A 15,000-nucleotide genomic window follows, 5' to 3' on the forward strand; every position below is an offset into this window, starting at 1 on the left:
ACCGGTGCAACGTACGAAAATTCCGTGTCAAACTTCACTGCAGTTGACACGGAGTTTGGTACGTAGTTCCGTGTAGCAGAACCTCTTTATTACTGCATTGCGAGTTTAAAAAATATATATACTTGTATATATTTTTTAGTCAAAACCACACAACCATCAGATGCTGCGCGACGGGGCGGGGCAGAAGTAACTCCACCGACCAAAAGTCTCGGATTCATCGTTACTCATGTGCGCCAGTACGAAATTGTAAAGAACATGTGCATCCAATAGAAAAGCACCTTCGAAAACGACAATGGAGAGAATTGGAGATTGAGATAGGACATAACAATAGTAAAAGCAGTGCATCGTGGAAATATGAAGATAGAGAGAACTGATAAGTGCATAAGGTACGATGACTGGGAGAGACAAGGCTTACGGTTGAGCGAAGGGGATCAGAGAGGGGTAGAAGGGGGCTGGAGTGCGGTCAGCATATTAGGCTGGTGTGTTGGCTGGGGTGGAGAGATCATAACCTGTCTGTGGCCCACTCCCACTTGCTGCGCCGCAAGTGGTCGCCGTCATTTTTCTTGAAGGTGTGCATACCTCTGCGAGGAGGGGAGACTGCAGAAGGGTAGGTGGGAGCTGATTCCACGTTGCGATGAAGGAGTGGGGAAATGAGCGGAGTGTGTTGTTTCATGACTGAGGAGGAAGGATACTGGCGAGTTGTGACCGATGATGTGGATGGTATGAAGCACTGCATTCCCTCAGTGATTCGCATGGTCAGAAGCTCACATGATATATTTGGGTCGTCGCCGATTATGGTGTCCCAGTCAGTATTTCGGAGGAAGACAGAGAGACAGGGCCAGTCAGCCCACTGGTATCGCCATACTGTACGAGTGGTGAGTTGGTTGATAGATGCAGTAAGCTGGAAGTCAGCTATGACAACAGCATGGTCTGATCTGCCAAGAGGTGGTTGGGTGGCGGTGGACACAGTTTCTGGCACATCCGACATGACGAGGTCAAGGATATTTTCTCCGCGAGTGGCTGAGGTAACGTGTTGTCGGAGACCATGTACACAGCACATGTCTTCTGCGGCTTCTCCAGCAGCTGAGGTGTGTGAGCTTCCAAGCCATTCCCGGTTGTGGGCATTGAAGTCCCCTGCCGGGCTTTGTCGATGTCAGATTCCAGCTGGGTGAAGATACTGTAGTCGCTGTCTGCACTCGTCCCAGGCATGTAGGCAGCACAGATGCCAAATGTCGTGATTGACGTTGCAGCAACACTGATCCAAAGAGTCTCACACTCAGAGTTGATGTCCAATTGTTTGTACGCCATCCCTTCTTTCAGCCATATGGCGACTCCACTGCCTTGCGCTGTCCAGTCTCGACGTAGGGGGTGGGGGGTAATAACCAGGGATTGAGACTTCTGCAACTGTAGCCTTTCGGCTAGTCACTACTTTCCAACTGTCACCATCTTCTTCATTTGCATCCTGGAACTTTGGCAAACAGGGTAGCACATATTTGTTGGGGTCTGGTGTGTGGGTATTGGGTCTCAGCATGTCTGCTTCTGCTTTGGCGTTCACATGGTTCACCTCAGCTTCCGAGTCCTAGTTTGAATCCAATACGGGTACACACTGATCTGCTGGGCTGGGGTCGCATGTGGCAGCTGTGCTGGTGTTACTAGTACGTCATGTGGCAGCTGTGCTGGTGTTACTAGTACGTCATACGTTGGAAGTACTACGCTGCTGTACTGTTGATTTCTTTTTCTTTTTTTTCAAACTACAAACAGAACATTATTATGAGAGCGTATTCAGGAAGGCCATAAGAGATGATAATTTAGGGCAAAATGAAGAAAAGAAAGAAAATGATAACACCTAAAAGCGCTCAAAACATACCACTTAGGAGCGAATGCAAGCCTCAGCAACAGCCACAACAGGTGGCGAGTCCATCTGCATTCTGAGGTTACGGCATCCGCGCAGACACAATCATAACATTGGAGCGGAGCAGTGCGAAGGAGAGCTTACACCTCAGCCAGGACATCAAGCAGCTGTACGGATCACCGGTCTTGGATGACAGCAACAGTGCGATACGCTTGTACAGAGCCTCCGCATGCTTGCCCATGCCGCCAGTGGTCGAAAAAATAGCGGGGACGAATGACGAGTGCTCAATCTCACGAATGCGCTGCTCATAGCTCCTCTTCTCCTTCTCATGCTTTGTGTAGCAGGAAGGAATTGAGGTGGCACGGTTTCATGGCGCATGTGGGTTAAAAACTCGCACATCGATGTAGGTGCGCTCAAACCGGCCACCCCATAGGCCACTTGCAGCGACATCCAGACGTGCTTGATCGGTGCGGATGGCCGTCCGATAGCGAAACTGCTCTACGGTCACCTGCTGCAGATGCGGTTCCACTGCAACGCTATGGGCTACACGCTTCAGCAAGTTAGCAGAGATGTTGCGGACCTCGTTGTGTCTAATGGAGGGGAAGCCTCCAGTCGGACACGACAGGGCATGGCCCACAGTAAATGTGGCACCACAACTGCAGGTGGAGGGCAGGCGCTGCGGCAACCAGCTATACCGCAAGTGAATCCCGTCACGGAACTCACCCTTGGTGAGGCAGACCATCTGGTAAAAGGAGAGCGATCGCTCTCGCGCGCCTTCGCTCTCCTTATTTTCTTTTAGGGCGCACTTTTCGTCGCGCGCCTTGAGAATTTCGAGCGCATCCGCATCACTATGAAGTTCTGAAAACACTCAAATATTTCGTAACTCGGCTTTCCCTGAACGGAATCGAGTAATCGAAAGATCTATTCGCATTAGAAAGTTCTCAGCTGTCGGCTCCAACAAATCGAAAGTCGATCCGAGGTCCAATAGTGGAGTGATGGCACTCGCAAGGTATTTTACGTACCGTTGCAAATTTTCACTTCCGCACACATAATTTTGACATAAAGGATTTCCCTCTGTTGCGTGACAGTCCGGGCATGCATAGACCTGTGTACGTGTGACGCCAGGCACAGGTCTTTAGCCGTCAGCTACAGAACAAAGCCTCGAAGGAGCGCTCTACGATGAATACTACAAAAATACCATGGATCTTAGCGAATTGTCTCAATTTCCCATTGCGTGTGTCATTGTCCCTGATGAAAAGAAACTAAAGTTGTGGTCCAAACAGCTTTCATTTGTAGTGCGTACGGCGATTTTCCAGAACGAATTTGGCTGCTATTGGGTATTGAATCTGATTGGGGTATGGCAAGATGTTGAAAAAACCGTATTGTGCTCGCCTTGGATAGATAAGGCGAGCGACTTTTTTTTGGGGGGGGGGGGACTGCTCTCCCACCACTCTCCTTGAGAGGATAGCGAGAGTGATTGTTCACTCTCCTGGATTTTTCTTACACGAAGGTCTGGTGAGGGTAAATCCATGTCGCTTCAATGGCCGACATGTGAGCCATGAGGATGCACCCTTCTCACTCGCAAGCTTCACCATACAGTCCATGCTGGGGTTCGCCAAGACGAAAGACTGCGCTTCTCCGACAATCTTCTGCCGGGCACTCAATCGAACCTAATTCTTTTCTTCCGCAATGAGGTCCGGCGCATTGCCCAGGTCGAACTCCTGGCGCAGGATGTTTCCCACGAGAGATTCCGTGATGGCCACAGAGGCGCGGAATTGATGACCAAGAGATGTCGGGTTGCGGATGCCGAGACCACCTTCTTTGCAGGGCAACGCCATCAGCTGAAGCTCCTCTGGGCTGACTGGCCTGTCACAAAGCTGAGGTATCAGGATGTTGTGGATTAAGCCCTCAAGGGGTGCCAACGCTGGAGCGGCTGCTTGCAGTACACGACACAGAAACTGCCATTTGCTTTGCAAGCCTTGAGTGAAAGCTGAGTACGCACTCTGAGGCTCAGAGCGTGCAAACATAGAGAGTGTGGTCACCTCTCACTCCCAAGCGGCCACTTTCGCTTCAAGACAGGACTGGATGAACTGGTCTGCAGAACCGAGGTAACGGCGGCCTTCAGCAGTGATCTGGACCCCAGTGCCAGCGAAGATCCGCACTGCCTCCTCGTAGTGCTCCGGCGTCGTCACAAGGACGGATTTCTCCGCATTCAGGAAATACCCATACGACGGACCTCTTGAGCACAAGGCATCCCACCAGGGGCGCAGTTTCACGAGCTTCCCACCAGCAGACCAGTCATCAGCAAACCATAACTGACACGCACCCTCTGTGGCGATAGAGCGGATGAGAGGAACTACACCAATTGCATATAGAGGCATGGCAATTGGCTCTCCTTGGGTCGTTCCCTCGCAGGATTGCAGGCATTCACCGTCAACATACAGATTGCTTGCACACCTGTAAGTGTTGATGACAGTGGTGGCCAAGGCTGGGCAAAGGTAACGAACATTGCGGACGCAAACGCTGCGGTTGAGGTTGTTGAAGGCGTTTGCTGCGTCTGCCATCAGAACACCTTCGGAGTCGGGAGAATCATAGATGGAAGTCATGGCATGGATGGCCGCCTCAATGCCGCAGTCTAGGCCAGCACACAACTGCATGCTACCGGCCGCTTCCTGGATATCCCGCCAGATGATGGAAAGGATACCTTTGCTCAGTATACGCCGTAGCACCTCGCCGATCCCGATAGGACGGACCCCGGGGTCCTTATCCAACGGCACCAGTCGGGAAGCTAGGTAGGCATCCAGGGCATCCGGGTCTACGTAGGTGGTAGCCAGATGACGTGCACACTGTGCAAGGGCATCGCAGAAGTGATCCGAGGTATCCTCAAAGGCCGTACACATCCAGCGCCAAGTCTCCGTGTCCACACCAGAAGGACCAGCGGCACCGTTGGTGTGGAGAGCGGCGTTACGAATAGATTCCCTCGTAAGGGACTCAAAACGAACCGCGTGAGGGGGAGGTGGAATGTCGCCATCCAGGAGGGCATCGAGATGAGGCGGTGCACTCTCTGGGTGTTTAGACTTGAGGACTTCTTACACCGTAGATGTGCCGATCGTATCCTCCAAGTTTAGCAGGCCCTTGGACGCCGTGCCATCTAGTAGTCGCAGAGCGGACGGATCTGTGGGTACGGGTGTCGATGTCGATGTTGCTGTACTAGCTGTCTGTGCGAGCAGGGGAGTGTGCGTACGCCCCGTACCTGTCGTGATGTTCGAACCATCAACTGTCTCTCGTACTCGTGTGGACTGTGACAGCGCGAATGCACTACGAACAGTGATGGAGTCTGGTCGGGAGTTTTCAGCGAGTGGTGATGCCGCTCTGACATTGCGCGCTGTGTCACCTTCCAGCGTGTCCCATGCAAATTGTTGGGAGCTCGATTAGATACCGCGTACCGAGACAGGAGTCGTCGACAGCGCCACGGAGAGCGCAGCTGAGGCAATCTCCTCAGCGGTTGTTGCCTTCCTCGGGGTCTGCATACCCTGCACTACCGTATGGTCGACTACGGTATTACTCATCGAACTTCGTACAGAACATTTCATTTGAATCTCTGGATCCAACGGCTTGCCCTCGGACGGCGGCTGGTTCCGGCACCTCTTATTCTGAGCAGGCCCGTAGTTTTTGCACTTTCGACCATTCTTCACACAAACACAGCCAACGCAGGAGCCATTGCCGTTGCACCGGCAACATTGGGGGCTACCCTGCATGGCATGTTCGGTCCTCGCAACGCGTCAACAGCAAAATCTACAGCAAAATCTACAGAACATCGGAGCTCGAAAAAAAAACCCTCTCAGGCTTGCGACCCAGACCCTGGGGCTTGGAGCTCTTTGAAGACTTTTCCTTTTCCGTGGAAAGGAAAGAATTTATCTTTGAGAGCAGGATCCCATTAGTATCCCGGGATTGCGCTAGGAAGTTGTCCGATAATTTCGCGACTCGCTTTGCCAGATCATCGATCCGCCGCAGCAAACGCCTCTCCCGGTCTTCGGCCTCTCTACGCTCTTCGAGCAAGGAGTGCATAGAGCGTGGCCAGATGGGGCCGACATTCTCTGCATCCGCATGTTTCTTCATTTTCAGCCGACATAGTGGCAGTGCCTCTGGCAGACCTGCTGCCTTCGCTACTTCCCTCAGCGGTGATCTCACCTACGCTTCCTTGTGCCCTGGTGGCCACGGCCATGGCTGGTCCAAGAATGTCTGCGGAGCCTGGAAATTTGCATCCGACCCCTGGAAATTCAAAAAAAGACGCCAGGGCCTTGCACAGGATACAGATACCGAGTAGCTGAGTGTTTACCAGCTTGTAGTGCAACTGTCTTGCAACGTATCTTTCAAAGTCCAAACTTTGAACCCGATTACCACTCGGATGTGAGATATCACACCTCTGAAATAGTTACGAGCTAGCAGGCGGAATCTGTGTGTGTGTGTGTGTGTGTATGTGTGCGCGCGCTTGTGTGTGTGTGTGGCACAATACAGGATGCGTCATTCTCTGTCAGCCACCAGCATTCAGAGTGCTGAGTTACAGGATGAGCTGCATGAGCTACAGGTCCGGCAGATGGCAGACAAGGTGAGCAGTCACATTGTCTCTACAATACACATGTACATTCTGCTGCTATGTCTACAGTGCAGTGTGTGTGTGTGTGTGTGTGTGTGTGTGTGCGTGTGTGTTGCAATCTCTCGCTTCAACTCAGAGTCGCTTGTGTTCCTGCTTCATGCGATCACCGATGTTTACCATCACACCTTCTTCTAATCCTAGGATTCTTTTGCGTGGGCATGTGGGTGCTCGCGCGCGCGCGCGCGCGCGTGTGTGTGGGTGGGTGCATGTGCATGTGTGTGTATGTGTGTGTGTAGATCCATGATCTTAGTGAGCAGTTGGCAGCTGTCGGGGAGGAGCGTGATTCATCGGACAACTCACAGCGCAAACTAAAGCAAGACTACACCGCAATGCAGAGCAGGTATGTATAATGTGAAGTACTACTCTGGCATGTATGTTTGTTTAGCCCCCGTCCCTCACACAAACAAGTCAACAAAGCGGCATCTTTAGATTGAGGGGTGCTGGTTTCGAAACAACTGGTTTGAAGCTCAAAGTAGAGCTGCTGTTAGCTCAAAGTAGAGCTGCTGTTAGCTCAAAGTAGAGCTGCGTTTAACTCAAAGTAGAGCTGCGGTTAGCTCAAAGTAGAGCTGCTGTTAGCTCAACGTAGAGCTGCAATGCTAAATGGATGTAATATAGCTCAAGGTAGAGCTGCAGCAAGTAGCTAGATAACACCAGTTGTGAGAGTGGACCCGATCAGTGGGTACGATAATCATAATGATTGTGTGAATAAGCTGGATAGGGAGGGATGGTGGGAAAAGCAACACTGCGGAAGCACGATCTGCTGTCTGGAGGAACACAACAGGGCAAGCAAGATTTGTTTTCTTTTCAGCAAAACGGGCTGGGTGCCATTTGTGATTACGCAGCAAGCAAAGCGCATGACGTCAGTCTTGAAGGCAGCACGGAGTAATGCAGCGCGGTGTATGCGCTAGTTCGGATTGTTGCTAACGAGTACTAGCACAGCTAGTACCCCATTAGCCCACGTCCCTCACACAAACAAGTCAACAAAGCGGCATCTTTGGATTGAGGGGTGCTGGTTTCGAAACAACTGATTTGAAGCTCAAAGTAGAGCTGCTGTTAGCTCAAAGTAGAGCTGCGTTTAGCTCAAAGTAGAGCTGCTGTTAGCTCAACGTAGAGCTGCTGTTAGCTCAAAGTAGAGCTGCTGTTAGCTCAAAGTAGAGCTGCTGTTAGCTCAACGTAGAGCTGCTGTTAGCTCAACGTAGAGCTGCGGTTAGCTCAAAGTAGAGCTGCGGTTAGCACAACGTAGAGCTGCAATGCTAAATGGATGTAATATAGCAGCTAAGCTCAAGGCAGAGCTGCAGCAAGTAGCTAGATAACACCAGTTGTGAGAGTGGACCCATGAAACCAGCACCCCGTTAGCTAAGCACTATTGACGCACAGCAAGGGTCAATTAATATCAGCACAGGCAAGTATTGTGCGACTAGAGTTCAGTAGCTCATTACTCACGCAAGTCAGGCATCATGGCATCCGTGACATGGCAGCAAGCCGGGACGATAGCTGGCGCTTAGCGCTCGTTGTAGTCCGGATGTAGCGTAGACACGCATCACTCTTCCATCGACCTGCCGCTCGGATGAGGGAGTCGGGGACACCGGCCATAGCAGCGGTGGTGGCTGCGCCGATGCGGAATGAGTGCCCGGAGTAGTGCAACTGGGATGGTACCCCGGCCGTGGCAACAAGAGACCGTACTGTTGCTGTGAACGACTGTCTGGTCAGCTGCTGTCCGTTTGAGAGTATGAACAAGCGTTGCTCGGTTCCCTGGCGACGAGTGGCAAACAGGTAGCTAACCATGGCATGGACCGGGCAGTACGGCGGTACGGATGGGCCAATATCAATAGTGACTCCTTTGCCGAATGGGTCCGTCTTGGACGAACGCAGGAAGAGCTGTAGGCATCCATCACCAGGGAAGCTAATGCAGCCCCGTGTGAGGCCATAAGTGAATTCAGCACACCGGAGAAATCCAAAGAACGCTAGCAGCATGGCGGCTTGGTAGAGCAGCTTGTCATGGTCATTCAGGATACTACTTTTACGGCATGCGTCTATCAGGTGTCGTAGGATTGGCATAGTGATAGGAAGACGAGGGGTTGGTACAGCCGTACCATGGCATCGCTGGATGCCCTTCATCACCCTCTTCAGAAGCCACGCATCTACTAAGGGGTCAGCAAACCCGTTCTCGAGATGGGCATTACGCACCGCACTCACATACACAGATACAGTTCCAGGTCTTACAGTTCGTGTGAGGAACGACGCGAAACAGCACAGCATAACGTCGGTAGCAGGATAGGGTGACCAGTGTTGCAGACGGCAGAAATCATAATAGCGTTCTTCGCCAGTGGTGTAAGTGCGGCGGGTGTTCCTTGACACAGCACAAGCAGCATATTGGCAGACGGTGGCTAGCATTGCTAAGGCAGGCGGGCAATGTCCGGAGCCGCCTTGGCGTTGGGGGAGTGGCGTCTGAATACCTGTATGAAGGAGCGAGACAGACAATCAGCAATAACATTGTGATGGTCAGCAATGTGAACGGCAGAGACAGCAAAATTGCACCGTGCACTCACAAAAAATAGTTCACGCAGCAAAGACATGACAGGAGGAGATTTGCAGCAGCCAGATCGAATGCAATCGACAACAGCCGAATTGTCACAGTGGAAGAGGATGCGGAGCTTAGACCACTCGTAGCCCCAGGTACTGCACCCTCCCAAGATGGCATACAACGCTTTCCACTCTATGCTGTGCTCGGCATCTTTCTCGGACCAGGTGCCATGAATCCATCGACCGTGGTTGTAGGCCCCCCAGCCGACCGAGCCGCTCGCATCGGTAAATAGCTGCATGTCAGGAGATGGCGTCCACTGCGGATGGAGGAAGAAGGACTTCCCATTCCAGTCCTGCAGCAGGCGCAGCCACCAAGTCAGATCGTCGATGCACTCGTTGCTTAACTTGATACGGTGATGGGGCTCCCGGTATCGGCTACACATGGACCATAGTCGACGCATGAATGTGCGTCCCGGAACGATGACTCGGGCAGCAAAAGCGAGCTTCCCCAGGAGGGACTCGAGTTGACGCTGGCCGATGCTGCGTTCGCTAACAGTGGCCATGAGTAGCGCACGGATCTCGGAGAGCTTGTCCTCTGGTAGCCGGGCTTCGCGGCGCTCACAGTCTAGGACAATACCAAGGAAGGTCAATGATGGTGATGGCCCTTCGAGCTTGGATGGAGCCAGGTGAATGCCCGGAGGAGGATGGCCAGTTGTTGGTTGGCTGCAACCAAACCAGTGGAGATATTGAGAAAGTCATCAAGGTAATGAAGCAGGTGTTCTATAGCAAACTCGTGCTGGATGATCCAGTTTTGACTGCTGTGGCTACTGAGTCAAAGACGGCTGGGCTGGAGCGAAGGCCGAAAGGCAGAACACGCTCGTAGTAGTAGGAGCCTTCCCAGCGGATACCAAGTAAGTGAAAGTCCTGATGGCGGACAGGGATCTGCCGAAATGCACTGCGAACATCGAGCTTGGACAAATAAACAGGCTGTGGGCATGACATGATGATATTGATCGCGTCGTCAATGCTCACGTAGTGCAGAGAGAACGGCTCGGCGGGAATGCTGTCGTTCACACTGGCGCCTGCTGGACTAGACAGATGGTGGATCATGCGCAACTTGCCGTTCTTTTTGGGGACGGCGCCAATGCCAGAGCAGCGCATGAACTAAAATGGCGGCGAGGGAAATGGGCCTGCGGTCTCGCCGCGTGCGCAGGAAGCAGCTAATTGCTCGGAGATAAATGCAGCGTGAGTGTAAGCCGAGGGCAGATTATTAGAGAAAACAGAAATGTCGTGTTGGCCGGCAAAACCAAGAGCAAAGCCATGGCGCAGGCCATGGAGAACATACGAAACAAAAGATTGATCTGGGTGGTGACGCAATAGGCGGGCAAAGTGGTCAGCTAGCAGTGGGGTGTATGCAGAGTGTATGGGGAAGAAGCTATGTACAGCGTCAGGCAATTCAGTAGCCATTCTACTGGGAGCGGCGGGGTGGCCGATTGGCTCCGCGCTGCTGCTGGTTGCACTTGGTGCGTGGGTGATCCTTGCCACACTGGCTGCAAGTATGGGAGAATCGGCACGACGACGAGGAGCAGCGGCCTCCGTTGAAGTTGCGGCAGATATCCTGGCCGTCGTTGGTGTGGGTGCGACCACCGGAGGTAAATGCTGCTGGCTTGGGGAAATGGGCTTGGGGACGAAAAGGACACAAGCCCGTCCCTGGGTGAACAGTCTTACATTGGGCGCATGTTGGGCGCGCATGCCCTGTGAATGCTATCTGCCACAGGTTTACGTCGATGGAGTCCAACCTCTTCGTCCCCGGTTGCTGGGCCGCGAGCATCCGCAGCTGGTGGTCGTACTCCAGCCATGCGCTTGGAAAAAACTGGCGGTTAGCAGTCAGGATCAACTGCTGGTACGCAATCAGTTCGGCGGTACGGTGTGGGGCAGTAGCCGTGACAACAGACATGTAAGTTGTCCATGCTTCGAGCCAGGCAGCTATGTCGTGGACCTTGCGACGAACCTGCTTCGCATCATCCGACTCGACAATGTTTAGTTGGCTGTCGTTATTCGGGCTGTGCACCAGCCGGAATGTTCGGCCGGAAGTGTGAATGGGGGGTGCGAGAATCTCAGGCAACAAACTTGAAAGATCTACGAACTAGGGGTGAAACGGTTCGGGTAAGGAACCGGCTTTGGAACCGCCAGCTGAAAAGAATCGGGTACCCGTTCCGTCAAATTTCGAACCGAAACTCGAAAACTCTCGTTCTCGTACAAATACATGTGCACGCCAAGTCTACTCAAGATTTTTAAATGTCTTACCTTATGATCACCGCCCTTCCAAAGGGTTCTCCTATCGATACTGGTCACTACGAGCGTACCTCCTTCGCACATGGACTCTCCGATGTCTCGTTCTTGCTCGTAAAAATGGTTTCTAACTTGAAAATAATTGTCACGGACGCATTTGGTCGGTCTGGAGAAAAGAGTGCATGGAACCGATACCCGAACCGTGGGAAATTATGCTGGCATTCGGGTACCCGAACGTGAAAAACATGGAACCGTTTCACCCCTACTACGAACTCACCTCGCAAGATACGTTCCTGCACAGCCTTGGGCACAGCTGGTGCCGGTGGCTGGACGGGTGGGTTGCAAGAGCTTGGGCCTTGGGCTGGCGTTGTGGCGGCAGCAGCCGTATTGCCTTGGCCTTGAGTTAGGAGCGGCACGATGCTCTCTGTAATGGCGGCCGACAAAGCCGACTGCACCTTTGTGCGGAGATCTATTGCGCCCACTTCGCCCGAGCTGGTGGAGGAGGCATTGGTGCCGGTCGGGCTCCTGGGCTCACGAGCCGTGTCCGCAATGTCGTGTTGCTGGTTTTCCAGGCCGGAGCAGACCTGACTACCAAGGGCTAGCTGTGCAAGCAAACGGTCTTGTAAAATACTTTTATTTCCTTTCGCGTTCAGGCCGCGTTGGGAAAGCTCGCCGCGGAGGGCTTGGCAAGTCATTGCCTTCACAGTGTCGACAGTTAGGTCGGACATGCTGAATAAATACAGTATTGAGATGACACTCGGGCTGGCAGCAAAGCTATGAAAGGAAAAGGAACGCTGAAAAGCAACACTGCGGAAGGGATGCGAAGCCGAGGTGGATTGGCTCGTCATAGGCCGTACGATGTATTGGAGGCTGAGACACTCGTAGTGGCAGCAGTGAATCCAGCAGTTGAGTGGTGTGCAGCACACTGTGCTGTATGTGACCGCTGCTTCCGGAGCATACCAAGCTGGAATCGTTATCGGTGTTCCCGGACAGTCAGGTGACTGACCAACTGCTAGCAGTCGAGCAGGTTTCCGCCACACATGTAGGTGGGTGTGGCAAGCGCTTTTGGCAACTGATACACAGGTACATGTAATTGCAGACTTGGCCGGACCCTGTCAAGAGTTGTGCCTGCACTCGTATCCACAGTGCAGTAATCCACTCTATAATCAAGTATGTGCTGCTGCTGCTGCTGCTGATGATGATGAGTTATTGTTTGATGGGTCGTTAGATAGAGGCCGGTGTTTGTGAGACTGCAATCATTTAACGTTTCTTCCTTAGTGGTGTAGGTAGATTCTGTTTTGTAAGCATAGTAGGACTACTTTTGTTTTGTAAGTCAATCTCATTCTCCACGCTTTGCTGTCATTTGGTTATGTTTTAAAATATTTTTTATGACCTGATGTTTGTTTTTTATATTTGTAGTTCTATTGTTGGCATCTTTTGTCTTTTCTTTGGGTTAAAAGGTTAACTTCATCCTTCATTTCGTGTTTTAACATTAATTTCAGAAAATTGCTCTTACAATACCTTGCGTTTTATATTCATAATATTGTTGCCCGTAAAAGCGGCTTGGTCACATGATGATGATGATGATGATGATGATGATGATGATTTTTTGATGATGATGATGATGATGATTTTTCAGAAAATTGCTCTTACAATACCTTGCGTTTTATATTCATAATATTGTTGCCCGTAAAAGCGGCTTGGTCACATGATGATGATGATGATGATGATGATGATGATGATGATGATCCAACGCAAAGATCGTTTTTCCATGAAATACAACAATTGAACACAATTACATGCTTAAAGGCATGAAAGCAACAAAACAGCAACAAAAGGGTAAGCGCCATACCAATCCCGCATGCACAGTCAGGACACAGCACGATACTTAACAAACTAGACCTGACTCGGCCACGGCAATCGAGACATCATGAAAACATCTCGCCGGATGGTGGTACCGTGACCGAGCCCCACGTATGCACAACACAGCAGCACGCAGCAAAGCAAAAGACAGCCGACAGCGGAGTAAACCAATGACCTGGGAATAGTGAGATCCCGATGACTCGGCCTGCATCTGGCACAGTCTCTTGAGGAACACAATGATGATGATGATGATGATGATGATGATGATGATGATGATGATGATCGTTAGATAGAGGCCGGTGTTTGTGAGACTGCAATCATTTAATGTTTCTTCCTTAGTGGTGTAGGTAGATTCTGTTTTGTAAGCATAGTAGGACTACTTTTGTTTTGTAAGTCAATCTCATTCTCCACGCTTTGCTGTCATTTGGTTATGTTTTAAAGTAGTTTTTATGACCTGATGTTTGTTTTTTATATTTGTAGTTCTATTGTTGACATCTTTTGTCTTTTCTTTGGGTTAAAAGGTTAACTTCATCCTCGTTTTCCTATTGCCTTGTATTGGAATTTGCCCATAAAAGTGGCTACGGTGTGATAATGCATTTCTATAAATTATTTCGTGTTTTAACATTATTTTCAGAAAATTGCTCTTACAATACCTTGCGTTTTATATTCATAATATTGTTGCCCGTAAAAGCGGCTTGGTCACATGATGATGATGATGATGATGATGATGATGATGATGATGCTGACACCTGCAATTACAGTTGTGTTTTCCTTTGTTGTTGTTTTCCTCCCCGCACCTGAAGATTGCACCACTTAGAGGAACAATTACGAGAGAAGGAGGATAGCCACCACGCCGCTATTCGCAATGCCCAGGACAAGAACAAGCTGAAATTGGTATGTTAGGGTAGTATCGTGGCTAGTAATCTATCTAGTGGCACCAGGCCGTCAACCAATATAGTTGACATCAAGCAGATAAATATCCAGTATTGACCATCTAAAGTAGAGAAAACAGAAGACAAGGACAGAACATACAGTTTAATCCGTACACCGTATCACCACACTGATACGCCACTCCTATACTTGCAGTCAACACTTGTCAGTGTTCTGTGCGTTAACAATGGCCTTCTTCATCTTCAACTCCGGTGGCAGGGGGATGTACGAACTTCCTCTAAGTACACAGTAGCATGACATTTCAACGTTTAAACAGGAAATCCGTTCAACTACCCAGGCTGATCCATGACGAATAAAATCATCAAGACTGGCGTTGATCTGAGCTACCATCGTACTGAGAATGTTCCTCAGCTCATTGGTGTTGAGCACCAGCATCATACTCGATCAGAAGAAGAATACGTTGGAAACCGCTAGTCCTGTAGCAGGATTCATTTTCTGCATCACCACCTGAGTTACCAAAGAACAATTGTACTGTCCCCATTGTTTATTATTCTCCTCAAGAAGCAACTCTAACGACGGTAGAACATGAGAGAAAGACTGTAGTGATGCCCCGCCTGTAACGCCACGAGTATATCTTGCTGGTGGCTGGCATGCCTTGGCAGAGCTCTGGCCGCGTCCGACGTTTGTGTTTGTTCCGACATTCCGTTCACAAGAAAGAAGGATGCACAGTCGTTAGCATTATGGTTTGATTGAGTCCGACCCAGGTCATGACAAATATAGTCCGACCCAGGTCATGACAAATATAGTCCGACCCAGGTCATGACAAATATAGTCCGACCCAGGTCATGACAAATATAGTCCGACCCAGGTCATGACAAATATAGTCCGACCCAGGTCATGACAAATATAGTCCGACCCAGGT

At 50.8% G+C, this 15,000-nt stretch overlaps 1 protein-coding gene across 1 annotated transcript in view; it reads left to right on the top strand.

The window, feature by feature from the left end:
• Positions 1-15,000, top strand: part of LOC135822542 (rab11 family-interacting protein 3-like) — a 34,260-nt gene that overhangs the window by 12,227 nt on the left and 7,033 nt on the right. Inside the window, exons 7-9 of the mRNA XM_065335339.1 lie at positions 6,371-6,461; positions 6,746-6,849; positions 13,991-14,081. Coding sequence (XP_065191411.1) covers positions 6,371-6,461; positions 6,746-6,849; positions 13,991-14,081 — 286 coding nt within the window. The remainder of the gene's footprint in view (positions 1-6,370; positions 6,462-6,745; positions 6,850-13,990; positions 14,082-15,000) is intronic.

The sequence above is a fragment of the Sycon ciliatum genome, chromosome 1, assembly GCF_964019385.1.
Source record: "Sycon ciliatum chromosome 1, ocSycCili1.1, whole genome shotgun sequence".
Taxonomy (NCBI): domain Eukaryota; kingdom Metazoa; phylum Porifera; class Calcarea; order Leucosolenida; family Sycettidae; genus Sycon; species Sycon ciliatum.